Source organism: Gopherus flavomarginatus, chromosome 13 (genome assembly GCF_025201925.1).
Source record: "Gopherus flavomarginatus isolate rGopFla2 chromosome 13, rGopFla2.mat.asm, whole genome shotgun sequence".
NCBI classification, from domain to species: Eukaryota; Metazoa; Chordata; order Testudines; family Testudinidae; genus Gopherus; species Gopherus flavomarginatus.
In genome coordinates, this window is record NC_066629.1 from 11,271,312 (window position 1) to 11,287,877 (window position 16,566).

At 51.8% G+C, this 16,566-nt stretch overlaps 1 protein-coding gene across 4 annotated transcripts in view; it reads right to left on the reverse strand.

Annotated features, from left to right (window-relative positions):
• SLC37A2 (solute carrier family 37 member 2) overlaps nucleotides 1-11,888 on the reverse strand; it is a 60,362-nt gene extending 48,474 nt beyond the window's left edge. For 3 of the 4 annotated variants that reach the window (XR_007769153.1, XM_050921649.1, XM_050921647.1), the window contains exon 1: nucleotides 11,665-11,833. Coding sequence is in view for 3 of the 4 variants with exons in the window: in XM_050921649.1 (XP_050777606.1) it covers nucleotides 11,665-11,723 (59 nt within the window). In the remaining variant the exon portion in view is untranslated. Of the gene's footprint in view, nucleotides 1-11,664 lie in introns of all 4 variants that reach the window. The other variant, XM_050921650.1, reaches the window with a different exon arrangement.
• Nucleotides 11,889-16,566: the final 4,678 nt, after the last annotated feature.

Sequence of the window (16,566 nt, forward strand, 5' to 3'; positions counted from 1 at the left end):
TGACTTGTACACAAGTGCCTCAGAGCTCAGCCTAGCCAGGGAACTACTATATGCCATTGTAGCTTCTGGTTTCCTTCCCCCAGAGAATTAATCTTCTGAACTGAGCAGCTTCTGTTCTTGCCCCCAAACTGGTTTCACTTCTGCTTAAGAGAGAACTGACTTAGACATAAAACACAGTTCAAGAAAATCCTACAAAGAGAAAGTAAAGACCCTTTGGGGGAGGGGGCCAAGGAGAAGGCAAGGCAACTCCTAACGGAGGATGCACAGTGCCCTTTCCTGGAACTTGCTGCCCCTGATCAATCTAGAATTCAGCTATTTTAGAGGAAAGAGTGGACAGTAGAGAGGGCTGAAGAGTTCTGAGAGGAAACTGCTGGCCCATGATGTGGTGAGCAACAGGAGTTAGGATCTCTCAGGCCTGTCAATCAAGGATCTCTCAATACAAGAGAGACCAAGAAAAACCTGACCAAGTCAAAGCATATGCAGGTCCTGTATTTGCTGGGAAAAGAGGGAACTGGAACCAAGAGGCTCTGGGACTAACACCAACCCCCCATTTCTCTGTCTGGATGAGGAGCCAGATCCACAAATTAAGGCGATGCCGGAGCTCTATAAAGCCTGTGTGCAAACAAATTAGTATGTGCTACACAAAAAAAACCCTACTCCCTCACCACACTGCATCCAAGTCACTTGGGAGTCAAGTACAGACTGCTGCAAAGACTCCAGTGGCAGGGTGTCATCAGAAGAAGCCATACTGTGGTTTGGGTAGGAGTTGATCCAAAGCCCAATAGAAAACTGCACTTATTCCATTTGGCTTTGGATCAGGCCTCCACAGCAGTGAGCCCAACCGATTTTATCCATCATTACAAGTGCATTGTAAGCAAGCAGTGCAGACTCCGCATAGGAGAGCTAGACAACGGCTCATTTCCAGAGTTGGAAAACTCTAATTTCTTTCCTCGGCACAGAAATCAGATGACTTAATATAGCTTTGAAACTTTACTATGCAGAAGAAAAATGCTGCTTTTTTTAAAGCAGTTTACAATTAACACAGTGCTGTACTGGGTTTGTTTGTTTGTTTTTTTGGTAGAGGGGAAGAGGTTGTCTCTGCTGCCTGATTGTGTACTTCCGATTCCAAATGAGATGTGTGGTTGACTAGTCAGTGCGTAACTCTGGTGTTCATAACTCTGAGGTTCTACTGCATCAAATTGTGCGGTTGGAGTTGGAGAAGGAGCGAGACTCCAAAAGACAAGTATTAACAGCCTAAGGTTCCCAGTGCATAGGAGGCTTTGCAATGTTTTCCTGTCTTACCTAACTCCAAATGCTAACAAGTTCAACTCAGATGCATAAGTCACTCAGCACAACTAAACCTGCTATGTTAGCAGACCAGCCTACACTCTTCCAATAGTTTTAACTCGATCAAAAGAGTAGCACCTCATGAGTTTAGTATTTTGTTTGAAGAGATCTCTTTGGGATCTTTTTGAATCTTACCGAGTTTCTGGCCTCAGTGATAGCCTATGGCAATGGAGTGCCACTGTTTAGTTGTGCACTGCGTGAAAGTGTATTTCCTTTTATCGGTTTTGAATTTGCTATCTTTTAATTTCATTGAATGTCTCCTTGTTCTTGCGTTACAAAACAGGGTGAACAAAAACTCCCAGTCTACCTTCTCTAGATCACTGCTTATTTTATTGACTTTTATCATGTCCTCTCTTGTCTCCTTTGTAAAAAGGTAACAATCACAGTCATTTCAATCTCTCTTCATATTAAGAGTTTTTCCTGGCCCTTGATCATTTTTGTTGCCTTCTCTAAACCCCCTCTAATTCTGCAATATCCATTTTGAGATGAAGTGACCAGTACTGCACTCAATACCCCGATAGTGCTGCATCACTGATTTACAGAAGGGCATTGCAATAGTTTTGCTATTATTCTCCAGCCTATTTCTTATGCATCCTAACATCTTGTTTGCTTTATTGATCGCAGCTTCTCACTGAGCAGAAGTCTCCATTAAGCTGTCCTAAATGACACCCACATCCTTTTTCTGAGTCGATACAGCTACATAAAATAAGGCGTACAAATAGTTTGTTTTCCTTCCAGTATGCATTACTTTGTGTTTATCAAGGGAATGGACATCATGGCTAGTTAGGTTCCCCTATATTCCCCCATAGTTCTCTTTGGAATTGATAATCTTGTGCTATCTGCAAACTTTGCTTCCTCATCGCCCCCCTCTACCTCCCCATTTCCAGAATATTTATTCACACGGATGCACGCACACACATACACACCATTCAAAGGACGTTAAGGTTGCTAAATCAAGCACTCAAAAGTTAGGAAATGCCAGAATTAAGGTTCCTGATGCAATCTTAATTTGGTCCCCCTGTATGTCTGCATTATAGGACACCTTTCAATTACAATTAATTGGTTCCAACCATTTCTCTCCACCAGAACTCAGAGAATGGTGATGGGTAACTGCTCCTCCTCTCCAAAGGTGGAATTCCACAAGGATCCATACTATCCCACTCCCCTTCAATAGCTACACGAGAGGACAGAGAGACGCCATGGGCTCAGATGCCCCTGGATGCCAATGACACTCTACCACCTACCTCAACTGACACAATCACCACCACCACTCAAGTGTCAGCATTCCAACAGGAAATTAGCTCTCCGATGAAGAGCAGCTGGCCCATGTTGAACCTAGACACAACTGAAGCAATGCTGACTGGAAAGAGAAAACACTTTGAAGAGCTAGCCAAAATGTTGCCACTATCTTCCATAGAAAGCACACAGCTCCCATTTCTCAAAGTGGTGGGAAGTCTTGGGGTCCTGTTTGAATCCTCACTAATGTCGGGTGACCAGGTAGCATCAGTTTCCAAAAATGTATTGTGAACCAGGACAAAGAGTTCCATGCCTTTGTCACCTCCAAACAAAGTTACTTTAACTCCCAGTGCCTTTCCCGGGGCAACTGGGACTAACTGAACAAGGATATTGGGAGTGGGGGGAGATTGGGACTCTGATGGGGACCCCAGAAGGGGAGACTAGGGCTGGCTGGCTGGCCGGCTAGGACACTGGGACTTGGATGAGAAGCCTGAGGAGTGGGACAGGATAGGCAAGGAGAATGGAACTGGGATAAGAAGCCAATGGTGGGGAAGAGACGGGATTGGGATAAGGACAAGTTGGAGTGGACAGGGCACAAGAGTCTTTGACCACAAAGCACACTCCCCCTCCAGAGCCAGGAATGGAATCCAAGATTCTCGAGTCACCACGCCTCTGCAGTCAGCAAATAACTGTGAAATCCTTCCACGAAGTGTGTGTCTCATCCCCCGCAGTGTTAATCCACATAGAGGATTTAATATTGCTTTCAATGACTCCACTAGTTTCAGTGGCAGAGGTCTGTTTGATGGAGCTGAAGGTTCCAACCCTGCTGATACGCCAACCACATAAGCGATGATGGAATTTATTTTTTCAAATTTACATTTTTAAACATCTAGAATATTAGTGGGCTCCCGAGTCAGGAATGGCAGCCACTTTAAAATTCATAGTTTTAGAATTTAAGGACAGACGGGACCATTGCATCATCTAGCCTGTTCTATATTTCACAGGCCATTAATTTCCACCTAGATACCCTTATGTTAAGCCCAGAGACTTTAGTCTTCTGAGGACTGAAACACTTTAGTTTAAACAGGGACAGAACAGAGAAATCAAGGTACTTATAATGCCAGAGACCCCTGCAGTGCAAGGAACTGATTAGGAGAGATAAGCCCAAATGCTCCCAGCAGGCGAACCAAAAAATCTTCAAGTCTCAGGAAACTGCCATGGCCGCAGGGAAACCCCCTGGCGGCCACATCTGAGAAACAGTGCTCCAGACTCACAAAGCTGTGGAGTGTCCACCACAAACACTCCGAATCATTTACGGCCAGATTTAGGCACCCTTGCTCTGAGTAGTTTTTTCATGCCTCTAGCATTCCCAAAGGGCACGTCCACACTGCAGCTGGGAGGGTGCTTCCCAGCCTGGGGAGACAGAGGCACAAAACTCTGCTCAAACCAGCATGCTAAAAATAGCAACATGGCTGCAGTGACACGAGCGGTGACTCAAGCTAGCCATCGCGCCTGACCACTGGGTACATGTGTGGGCATCCAGCACACACAGCTGAAGGGAAAAAAAGCCGGTCAGTCAGCAGTACAAAACCAGCTGGTCAATCAGAGTGGAACAAAAATTCAAGTGGGGTAGCAATACAGCTCCCTTGGAAGCTGGCAGCCAGAGCACCTGTCCTGCTCACCTGCCCCTAGCAAGGGAATGTAGCAGGTACACAGGAAGCACGAGAGATGCATTCAGAGTGTCCTCTATTTTTTTCTTCATTTCAGTCTGGTTCACCTGCCCCATATACACAACTCTGTGGTGCAGAAATGTCAAATCTGCAGCCAGGTGCAGACCAAATCCTAATCCCATGATGTACAAAAGCCGGTTTCACTAAATGAGGTATGTGCTCTGAGCTTCCTCTGCCGTTCTCCGCCCCCACCACCCCGCCCAGTACATGCTGAACTGTATGGCACATATTACACTCGATCTAGCTGCAATGCTGACCCATTTCAAAGAGTTTATTATGCTTAATGCATAAAATCAATTGAACACTGGATTGAAACCCAGTACAAAAGCCCAACACATGTGAGGAGATTCATAGACTGTGAGGCCAGAAGGGACCACTGTGATCATCCAGTGTGAGCTGTTTAAACACAGGCCATAGAACTTCCCCCACAATAATTCCTTTTGAATTAGGGCAGATCTTAAAAATGCATCCAGACTTGATTTATAAATTGCCAGTGTCCACCACAACTCTTAGTAACCACTGGAACAACCTAATTACCCTCAACATTAAAAATCTGCACCTTATTTCCGGTCTGAATTTGTCTAGCTTCAACTTCCAGCCACTAAATCACATTAGACCAGGGGTAGGGAACCTATGGCACGCATGCCAAAGGTGGCACACGAGCTGATTTTCAGTGGCACTCATGCTGCCCGGGTCCTGGCCACCAGTTCGGGGGGCTCTGCATTTTAATTTAATGTTAATTGAAGCTTCTTAAACATTTTAAAAACTTTATTTACTTTACATACAATAGTTTAGTTATATATTATAGTCTTATAGAAAGCGACCTTCTAAAAACGTTAAAATGTACGACTGGCACACGAAACCTTAAAATAGAGTGAATAAACGAAGACTCGGCACAGCACTTCTGAAAGGTTGCCGACCCCTGCGTTTGACTTTTCTCTGCTAGACTGAGGAGCCCATCATGAAAAATATTTATTCCTCATATCCACACTTACGGACTGTGACCAAGTCACCCATTAAACCTTCTCTTTGTTAGAGTGAGCTCCTTCAGTCTATTAGGTTATCACTCTAAGACAGGTTTTCTAATCCTTTAATCATTCGCATGGCTCTTCTCTGAACCCTCTCCAATTTATCAGCATCCTTCTTGAATTGTTGAGACTGGATCTGGACATAGTGTTCCAGTAATAGTCATGCCAGCATCAAATCCAGAGGTGTGTCCTTTCTTCTTACACCTCTGCAGTTTAAAGGCCAACAGGAATTTTTTGAAAAGCAAGAATTAAGTTGCCCAAAAGCTTGTCGCTACTCCCCAGGTAATACTCGCATCATCCAGACTGCATTATGGTTAGTGAGCTCTTGAAGGCCCACTCAAACACAGTGTTTGAGTGACTGTTGTGGATGATACTCCTTGGCAACAGGTTTGAGTAAGTTATTAACATTTGTGCTGCTTTGTTATGAAAGCCTGTGGCACACCCATGTCCCATAGGCCTTACTAGCAATCAGAGAGTAACCAAGATCAGTTACACCCATTAGATGTAGTTATTTCTAAGTATTTCTATGGTGCTCATCCCCATAGTGTCGGAGCGCCTCATATTTATTAATGTGACAATAATGCAGCCTTCCAGACTGCCAGTGTGCCTTGGCCCTGAGCTGGGGAGGGAGGCGGCGGGCGGGGGGGAAAGCACCTCAATAGCCGAGAGGAGAGTGCTGTCTCCATGGCCCAGTCACTCACTAGCAGCAGAGGGCCCAGCAGAGTTGAATGAATAATTGACACTTGTTGTTCGGTTTTGGTTTTTGAATTTGGCAACCAAAACCAAACAACATTTTGAAATGGAATATTGAAATAATTTGTTTTTAAAATGTCAAAATAAAGCATTTTGACATTTCTGGGTTTTTCTCCAAAACTATTAGTCGAATTCAACCCAAATAGTTGGGTTGCCCTGAAAAAGTGATTTTTTTTCTGCTAATTTACTATTTGCCAAAAGATTTCGCCCAGGGGACGACTGATAGTATTCACTACTGGGTCCCAGTTCATCAGGAGTTGAACCAAGACAACCAGTTCGTTATGCACAGGCAACCAGCCAGCCGCCACAGACCACACATTTGGTATGGTGATGCAAGCGTGAAAGGCTCCATAGCTTCCTACCTACCTACACACTGAACCATTAACACACCATGTAATTACGTACAGTACGTATGTATTTGACAGATTCTAACCACCAGAATGGATGTGTACCTCTATCCTTGCTTTCTAAGAGACATTACAGTACATTACCGTACACCAGATTTCATGACCATCCAGATACCATGGTGATGGGCACAATGAGAAAGTCTCCTGTTTCATTGAAATTGCAGCAAGAAGTCAGGCTAGGTCAAGTGAGATGAGTGAGCTGGTAAGATTGTCAGTAGAAGCTTTAAACTAAAGTAGAGCAAGACAAAGTTGCTTTAGGAAGAGAGTTTCTCTTCATTGCAGAAGGGCTCCTTGCTCCGTGCTAGAAAAAAGCAATACTTTCCACGATTCTTCAGTGATCTCGTGTCTATCATGTGACAATGCCAGATTACATGTCAAAGAGGCACAAGCCACTAGCTCCCCTGGAAATGATGACTCGGTATTTATACTAATAGCCATAATAGGAACTGAAAGGTTTCAAACCCTTGTTATGTAGAAAAAGTCACACAGACTCCAAGACAGTCAGGTTTGAAAAACAGGGTGTAAGGAGAGGGTTATCTACACTAAACCTCGTGGGAACTGCACTGCCACTCCATGTGCTGCTTTGAGAGTTCATCAAAAATTACAAGGCTTCTATGGGGCCCCTCCATCTAGAGAGAGATTATCAAAAACGAAATGTAAAAAGAGAAGCCAGAAGCCCTGTGAACATTCTGTTTTTGGGGATCAAGTCTCTCTCCAGGAGATCTTTGCCTGTCTGGCTCCAGAGCTTTCCCACTCCCAGCCCGGCCCAGTTATAAAAGGAAATGAATATTGCAGACATCCATTTCTATCTCCGTAGCCCCACTAATCTTCTCATGTTCAGAGCAGGGCAGACGGAAGCCCCCTACAGAGCCTGAAGCTTAGGCTACGTCCAGACTACCCACCGTATCGGTGGGTTAAAATCGATTGCTCGGGGATCGATATATCGCGTCTAACGCGATATATCGATCCCCGAGTGCGCTTATATCGATTCCGGAACTCCATCAACCCCAACGGAGTTCCGGAATCGACAGGGAGAGCCATGAACATCGATCCCGCGCGGTGTGGACGGGTGAGTAATCCAATCTTAGATATTCAACTTCAGCTACGTTATTCACGTAGCTGAAGTTGCGTATCTAAGATCGATTTCCCCCCCGTAGTGTGGACCAGCCCTTAGGCCAACAAAGCCCTGAGAATTCTTCAGGGATTGGAGTGCAACTCAGCAGACTAACAAGGCAGCCCCCCGACACATGGGCTGCATCTTTCCATACAACGCAGCAATGCCCAGGGGAAGAACCTTTCTTGTAGCCGAAGACGAGAGGCCTGGGCAGGGGAGAATCAGCTATGAGGAGAACAGCTACAGATAAGTTGTATTTTCCTTTCAGTGACCTGAAAAAGCCAGATAAGCTTCACTCTCATGGTTTAGCTGATACAGGTAAAGCAGGCTCACTTTATCTCCTATAATCCTGGCACTTCATAAGGGTCTATCAAGTGACAGGCTTTCACAAAGCACTGTCATGAACTGCAGAGATACAATATAGCATTATAGGAAATGTCATAATATGACCTTGGATAGTAATATCACTTTAAAGCCAAATGTATGGAGAAAGTGAAATATTTTTAAAGTAGAATAGGATATCTGCAGCAAACCAACCCAACAGAAGTCCGCAAAGTTTACTGTTTTATCTTAACAGGGTAACATCTGGAAGATAGATACATTAAGACGGACAGCAAACGGTGAAAATTATTGCATGCCAAGGACATATGCTCTAGCTAAAGCAAATGAGAGAAAACTGAGGCTGATAGTTTCTAAGATCAGCTCTGTCACAAATGTGACATTGTCAAGTCCCTCGCTAGTTGTGCCTCAGTTTCCCCATTTGTAAAATGAGTCTATTTCACAGGGATGCTGCAAGATTTATTAATTATGCAATAAATGGTGATCCTTGGATTAAATAGGAAGCATGAAGTATTAAGAGCCCATGCATAACACACCCTGTTCTAAGGTTCTGCTGATATAGAAACCTCTAAAGATGAACAAAGCAAACATTTTATGAAGAGTGTTATTTCACATTTATTTTTACAGGATTTTCAGATTTTAGAGAGCCACAAAAATAATCTTAAAAATATTTGTTTCATTGCTGGCCACGAGCATTATGTTGGGGTTTCCATGGTCCACATAAGAACTATCTATACAGTGACATTCAGTGCAAGTCTACCCTTAAAATGCTGCAGCTGTGCCACTGTAGCACTTTAACGAAGACGCTCTATGCCGACAAGAGATGGCTCTCCCGTTGGCATAGTTAATCCACCTCCCTGAGAGGCAGTAGTTACGGGTAGTGTAGCATGCTTTATCGCCGGGGGAGAGCTCTGCCAGAGGTTTAAAAAACAAAAACAAAACAAAACAAAACAAAACAAAAAAACACCACAACCCACCCCTACCTAGTGATGGTAGCTTTATCGCCGGGAGTCCGGCGATAAAGAGTTGTCTACACTGGTGCTTTTCAGCACTTAAACTTGTATCGCTCGGGTGGGGGTTCACACCCCTGAATGACAAAAGTTTTAATGCTGAAAGTGGCAGTGTAGATGCAGCCTAAATTGGTGGGATTTTTCACACCCCTGAGGGACATAGTTATACCAGTACAGATTTGTAGCGTAGAGCCAACCTCAGAAAAGTTAATCCAAATTAATTAAAACTGTGACCAGGTCAATCAGTTCTGAATAAGTGTCCTCAGGAGTTTAATGCAGTTTAACTAATCCACTTCAAATGCAGTTTTAGGATATGTCTACACTTAAAACACTACAGCAGTGCAGCTGCACTTCTGTAGCACTTCAGTATAGGCACCACCTGATGTCAACAGGAGAGCTTCTCCCATCGGTGTAGAGAATCCACCTCCACAAGAGGTAACAGCTAGGTTGATGGACGAATTCTTCCATTGAGTATAGCTATGTCTCTGAGGGGTGTGCATTTTTTACACCCTGAGCGACATGCCTGGGTTGACCTAACTTTTTAGTGTACACCAGGCCTATGTTAATTTGGATTAACTCTCCTGAATGTAGACATGCTCTAAATACACTTAATGTTGGTCCACGGAGATGCACCAGCAAGTTGCCCAGCAACCTGCAGCAGCAACTGGCATAGACTTGGGAAAATCCATTGCTCAGCATGAAATAGAACAGGTGCCAACTGAGGCTACGTCTACACTACAGGATAAATTCGAATTAGCTTAAACTGATTTTATAAAACAGATATTATAAAGTCGATTGTGCGTGTCCACATTAGGCACATTAATTCGGTGGTGTGCGTCCATGGTCCAAGGCTAGCGTCGATTTCTGGAGTGGTGCACTGTGGGTAGCTACTGTAAAATAATGAGGCCAATAACTTCGATTTGCGTCCACACTAACCCTAATCCGATATAGTAATATCGATTTTAGCATTACTCCTCTCGTTTTGTAGGAGTACAGAAATCGATTTAAAGGGCCCTTTAAATCGATATAAAGAGCAGTGTAGTGTGGACGGGTGCAGCGTTAAATCGATTTAATGCTGTTAAAATCGGTTTAACAGCGTAGTGTAGACCAGGCCTAAGTAGGAGGAGAAAGCCCCCAAATGACAAAATAACCACCCTAGGCACTTTCTAGCTACAGACTGATCTGGGTGAGCTCCTTGTTTCAGTGACAAAGTATCAGATGCCAAAGAGCTGGTGCATGGGGCAGGGCCTGGAGTTTGTGACAGACGCAATAAACTCAAGAGCTGGAAGTGCTCCTTCACCCGCACATCTGCCCGCAAAAAAAACGCAAATAAACCAATCATGACTACCAGCTCAGCCCCACATCCCCAGCTCTCCAGTGCCACCCTGCACTCATTCCAGATTTGGGCTCCTCTCAGCTCTGTAGTGCCACCCCGCACCCATTTCAGCCCTGGGCTCCCCCCCCCACCCAGCTCTGCAGTGCCACCCGGTGCCCATTCCAGCCCTGAGCTCCCCTCAGCTCTGCAGTGCCACCCCACAGCTATTCCAGACCAGGGATCCCCCCAGCTCTGCAGTGCCACCCCATGCCCAGTCCAGCCCTGAGCTCCCCCCAGCTCTCCAGTGCCACCACACAGCCATTCCAGCCCTGGGATCCATCCCAGCTCTGCAATGCCACCCTGCACCCATTCCAGCTTTGGGCTCGCCCAGTTCTGCAGTGCTACCCCATGCCCAGTCCAGCCTGGGGCTCCCCGCAGCTCTGCAGTGCCACTCCATGCCCAGTCCAGCCTGGGGCTCCCCGCAGCTCTGCAGTGCCACCCCATGCCCAGTCCAGCCTGGGGCTCCCCCCAGCTCTGCAGTGCCACCTCATGCCCAGTCCAGCCTTGTGATACCCCCAGCTCTGCAGTGCCACCCCATGCCCAGTCCAGCCTTGGAATCCCCCCAGCTCTGCAGTGCCAGCCTGTGCCCAGTCCAGCCTCGGGCTCCCCTCAGCTCTGCAGTGCCACCCCATGCCCAGTCCAGCCTGGGGCTCCCCCCAGCTCTGCAGTGCCACCCCATACCCAGTCCAGCCTTGGGATACCCCCAGCTCTGCAGTGCCACCCCATACCCAGTCCAGCCTTGGGATACCCCCAGCTCTGCAGTGCCAGCCCGTGCCCAGTCCAGCCTGGGGCTCCCCTCAGCTCTGCAGTGCCACCCCATGCTCAGTACAGCCTTGGGATCCCCTCAGCTCTGCAGTGCCACCCCATGCCCAGTCCAGCCTGGGGCTCCCCCCAGCTCTGCAGTGCCAGCCCGTGCCCAGTCCAGCCTGGGGCTCCCCAAAGCTCTGCAGTGTCACCCCATGCCCAGTCCAGCCTTGGGATACCCCCAGCTCTGCAGTGCCACCCCATGCCCAGTCCAGCCTGGGGATCCCCCCAGCTCTGCAGTGCCAGCCCGTGCCCAGTCCAGCCTGGGGATCCCCCCAGCTTCGCGATGTCCCCTCCGTGGCGCCCCACTAGTCCACCCCAGTCCAGTCTTCCTGGAACAGACAGTGCCACCATTTAGGGTCTGGGGGCAGGGATGAATCGGTCCATCCTCGAGACTCCGGGATTCTGGCTAGAGGTCCCGGCGGAAGGACCAGCCTCGCTCGCCCGCCGGAGCCCCCACGGGCCTGTCGGGCATCGCAGCGCCGCTGGTGCCCCTGCAGCGGGCCGGTCCCCGAGCTTACCAGCTGTCCCGGGGCAGAGCCCGGATGAGGTGGATCCCGGGAGCCAGCGACGATCTCATGCTGCCGGGCGCGGAGAGGAGCGAGCTCTGCTGCAGGCCCCGCGGGCGCTGCCATTTAAATGCCCCGCTGGAGCCCGGCAGCCGGGCACATGCCGCTGGGTCAGCCCCGTTCCCCGCCCCGCCGGTCACATGCTGCGGCCGCCCGGGACCGGCTCGGATCCGCCTCCTGCGTCCCGACTCCGGTCCTGCGGCCGCCTGGCGCTGTGCGGGGGCTGGGCCTCCGCGCCCCTACCCCGCCTCTATCCTCCTCGCGTCCCCTCCGTGCACCCTCCCCTCCTGCGCCGTGCGCCCCCTGCACCGACCCTCCCGCCTCTATCCTCCGTGCACCCTCCCCTCCTGCGCCGTGCGCCTCCTGCTCCGACCCTCCCGCCTCTATCCTCCGTGCACCCTCCCCTCCTGCGCCGTGCGCCTCCTGCTCCGACCCTCCCGCCTCTATCCCCCGTGCACCCTCCCCTCCTGCGCCGTGCGCCTCCTGCTCCGACCCTCCCGCCTCTATCCTCCGTGCACCCTCCCCTCCTGCGCCGTGCGCCTCCTGCTCCGACCCTCCCGCCTCTATCCTCCGTGCACCCTCCCCTCCTGCGCCGTGCGCCTCCTGCTCCGACCCTCCCGCCTCTATCCCCCGTGCACCCTCCTCTCCTGGGCCGTGCGCCTCCTGCTCCGACCCTCCCGCCTCTACCCTCCGTGCACCCGCCCTCTCCTCCCCGTGCGCCCCCTGCCTTCTTCCTGTCCCTCCCCTCCCGCCTCTGTCCCCCTCCGTGCACCCTTCCTCTCCTCCGCTGTGCACTCCCTGCCTCTCCCCTCCCCTCCCACCTCTGTCCCTCGCCCTGCATACTCCCTCTCCTCTGCTGTGCGCCCCCTTCTCCTCCCCTCCCGCCTCTATCCTCCGTGCACCCTCCCCTCCTGCGCCGTGCGCCTCCTGCTCCGACCCTCCCGCCTCTATCCTCCGTGCACCCTCCTCTCCTGCGCCGTGCGCCTCCTGCTCCGACCCTCCAGCCTCTATCCTCCGTGCACCCTCCCCTCCTGCACCGTGCGCCTCCTGCTCCGACCCTCCCGCCTCTATCCTCCGTGCACCCTCCCCTCCTGCGCCGTGCGCCTCCTGCTCCGACCCTCCCGCCTCTATCCTCCGTGCACCCTCCCCTCCTGCGCCGTGCGCCTCCTGCTCCGACCCTCCCGCCTCTATCCTCCGTGCACCCTCCCCTCCTGCGCCGTGCGCCTCCTGCTCCGACCCTCCCGCCTCTATCCCCCGTGCACCCTCCTCTCCTGGGGCGTGCGCCTCCTGCTCCGACCCTCCCGCCTCTACCCTCCGTGCACCCGCCCTCTCCTCCCCGTGCGCCCCCTGCCTTCTTCCTGTCCCTCCCCTCCCGCCTCTGTCCCCCTCCGTGCACCCTTCCTCTCCTCCGCTGTGCACTCCCTGCCTCTCCCCTCCCCTCCCACCTCTGTCCCTCGCCCTGCATACTCCCTCTCCTCTGCTGTGCGCCCCCTTCTCCTCCCCTCCCGCCTCTATCCTCCGTGCACCCTCCCCTCCTGCGCCGTGCGCCTCCTGCTCCGACCCTCCCGCCTCTATCCTCCGTGCACCCTCCTCTCCTGCGCCGTGCGCCTCCTGCTCCGACCCTCCAGCCTCTATCCTCCGTGCACCCTCCCCTCCTGCACCGTGCGCCTCCTGCTCCGACCCTCCCGCCTCTATCCTCCGTGCACCCTCCCCTCCTGCGCCGTGCGCCTCCTGCTCCGACCCTCCCGCCTCTATCCTCCGTGCACCCTCCCCTCCTGCGCCGTGCGCCTCCTGCTCCGACCCTCCCGCCTCTACCCTCCGTGCACCCGCCTTCTCCTCCCCGTGCGCCCCCTGCCTTCTTCCTGTCCCTCCCCTCCCGCCTCTGTCCCCCTCCGTGCACCCTCCCTCTCCTCCGCTGTGCACCCCCTGCCCCTCACATCCCGCCCCTTCCGTGCACCCTCCCTGTCCTCCGCTGTGCACTCCCTGCCCCTCCCCTCCCCTCCCACCTCTGTCCCTCGCCCTGCATCCTCCCTCTCCTCTGCTGTGCGCCCCCTTCTCCTCCCCTCCTGCCTCTGTCCCCTCGTGCCCCTTCCGTGCACCCTGTCTCCTCCGCCATGCGCCCGCTGCCCTCTCCCTTCTCCTCCCCCTACCTGCAGCCTTCCCGTCTCTGTCCCCCCCCCCCCGTGCGCCCCCTTCCCTCTCCCGGTCCTTCCTCCCTCTATCCCCCTCCCTGCCTCTCCTGACCCTATCCCCCTCGCACCCCACATCCCCCTCCCCATGCATCCCCCTCCTCCCATCTGCCATGCGCCCATCTAGTCTCTATCTGCTTCCCCGTGCACTCCCTGCTCCTCCCATCTCTATCCCCTGTGTGGCCACATCCCCCTCCCCATGCAGCCCCTACCCTCTCCCTGCCCCTCTCACCTCTATCCCCCTCGCACCCCACATCACCCTCCCCGTGTACCCTACTCCTCCCATCTGCTGTGCTCCCATCCTGCCTCTGTCCCCCATCCCCGTGCGGCCCTGGCCTCTCCTTTTCCTCGCGCCCCCCTCCTCTCATCCACCATGCATCCCTCCTGTCTCTATCCCCCTTCTCCTGTGTCCCCTCCCCTCCCGCCTCTGTCCCCCTCCCTGTGAGCCCCCTGCCCTTCCCGCCTCTATCCCGTTCGCACCCCCATCCATCGTGTGTCCCTCCCCTCCCAGCTCTGTCCCCCTCCCCGTGCACCCCCCTCCTCCCATCTGTCGTGCACTCCTCCTGACTCTATCTCCCTCCCTGTGCACCCCCTTCTCTCTCCCTGTTTCTCCCCCCACATGCACCCCTCCCCTCCCATCTCTGTCCCTGTTATCCATATAAATACCAAATGCCTTTGGAATCGTGCTAAATTATTGGTCATAACAACATCATGTGGCAGCAAGTTCCACAGTTTAATCACACATTGTGTGAAAAAGTATTTATTTTGACTGGTTTTAAATGTCCAATCTTTTACATTTCATATAGGCCATGCATCTCGCCCCCTCTCTCCACTCCATACATATAGCCCTACGATCCTCCCTCCCCATACAAGCCCTGCCCCTATCCCCACAAACCTCCCCTCTCTGTGCACCCCCACCCCATCCTAACACACGTCCCACCCCATGTCTCCCCATACACATACCAACCTTATACAGCCCTGCCTGTATCCCCAAGCACATACAGCCCCACACCCTATTCCTCTCCATAGACCTCCTGCCCCAGCCCCACCCCCACTCCCTCCCTCCTCATACTCCCCCCAGCCTTGCCATCCTCACACATCCTTCTGCTTCTTTCATTACACACACTCGCCATACACCCACATCTCCATCTCCAGACACTCCCCCCACCCAAACACTTCTCAGCCGCCATATATAGCTACTTTCCCCTTAAGCCAGACCCCACCCCCATACACTGGCTTTGCCTGCCAGGGAGTATCCTGCTGCCAGACACACCCTTCCTCTCTTGGCCCTCGAGGTGCTGGCCAGACCCCTCGGACAGCATCTCCTATGTATGCACCCCCTCATACACACACTTCCCTCCATTCCCCACAGAGAATGGCCACATTTGTATGTGGCATTTCTGACAGGTGAGCATCAGCCATTCATTCTCCCCTGCACCCTGGGTTTCTTTTGGGGGAGCAGGGCAGGAGAGGCTGGTGAAGGGTTGGGAGAGCCATGGGCAAGAGGGTGTGTGGGTAGAGAGAACCTAAAGGAGAAATGGGGGGAGAAGGCTTTGGTGGATTGAAATGAGGGGGCAAGGAGAGTAGGAAATCCAGCAGAAATCTCATCTACCCCCCCCACATTCTGCCCCCTTCCAGCCCCTGCTCCCCCAGCCTCTGTCCCTTGACTGGGATCCAGCAGAGAGAAGGGGAAAGTGCAGCTGCCTCGCCACACAGATAACCCCTTCCTATACCCCCAAACACACCCTCTCCCTGCACATATTCACAACTACCCCCCCCCATCCATTTCTGTAACAGCAGAGGAGGTTTCCAGTTGACTTTGTCTGAACCAAGGCTGCGAGCTGAACAAAATATTAAATACAAGTATCTCCTTTAAATGTCTTCCTGAGCCCTTCAGGGACGCAGAGAAATTGTCTGGTGGGTCAGTCTAGCCATTGCAGCAGGTGAGGAAAGAATCCCACTTTCTTGTGTGGATCTCCATATCTGGGGAAAACAAAACCTTGTCATAGAGCAACTTAGTCTGGGTATGAAAGGCACTGGCTCCCAGGAGAGCTGCCCAGCACCGACCGTGGGAGAGCTGGGGAACAACCAGGCCAGGCTGACTGAGGGCACCTAGTAGCACCCAAGTTCAATCAGGCTCCTCCTCCCCGTTTTCCCTCCTTGGGCTCTGCCATGGCAGCAGAACAGAGGGGAATGAAAACTCACACAGTCCTCCCTTGCTTGACTGACAGGAACCTGAGGAGAGCGCCCTGACCCTGCAGAGCGTAGTAGAGAACCTCAGGGCACTGGCTCATAGTCTGTCAGGCACTAAAGCAGGTTTCAGTGTCAGAGGGTGGAGGGAGCTCCTGGTGCAGTGGTTCTCAAAGTTTTGTACCGATGACCTCTTTCACATAGCAAGTCTCTGAGTGCGACCCCGCCCCCTTATAAATTACAAACATGTTTAAATATATTTAACACCATTATAAATGCTAGAGACAAAGTGGGGTTTGGAGTAGAGGATGACAAGTCACGACCCCCCATGTAATAATCTCGCAACCCCCCCGAGGGGTCTCAACCCCCAGTTTGAGAACCCCTGTCCTAGCGGCTGCTGTTTTCTCCTAGGTAGTCACTGACCCATCAGTAAGTAGCAAAGCAATTCCCTCTAGCACCAGTACATAAAACAAGT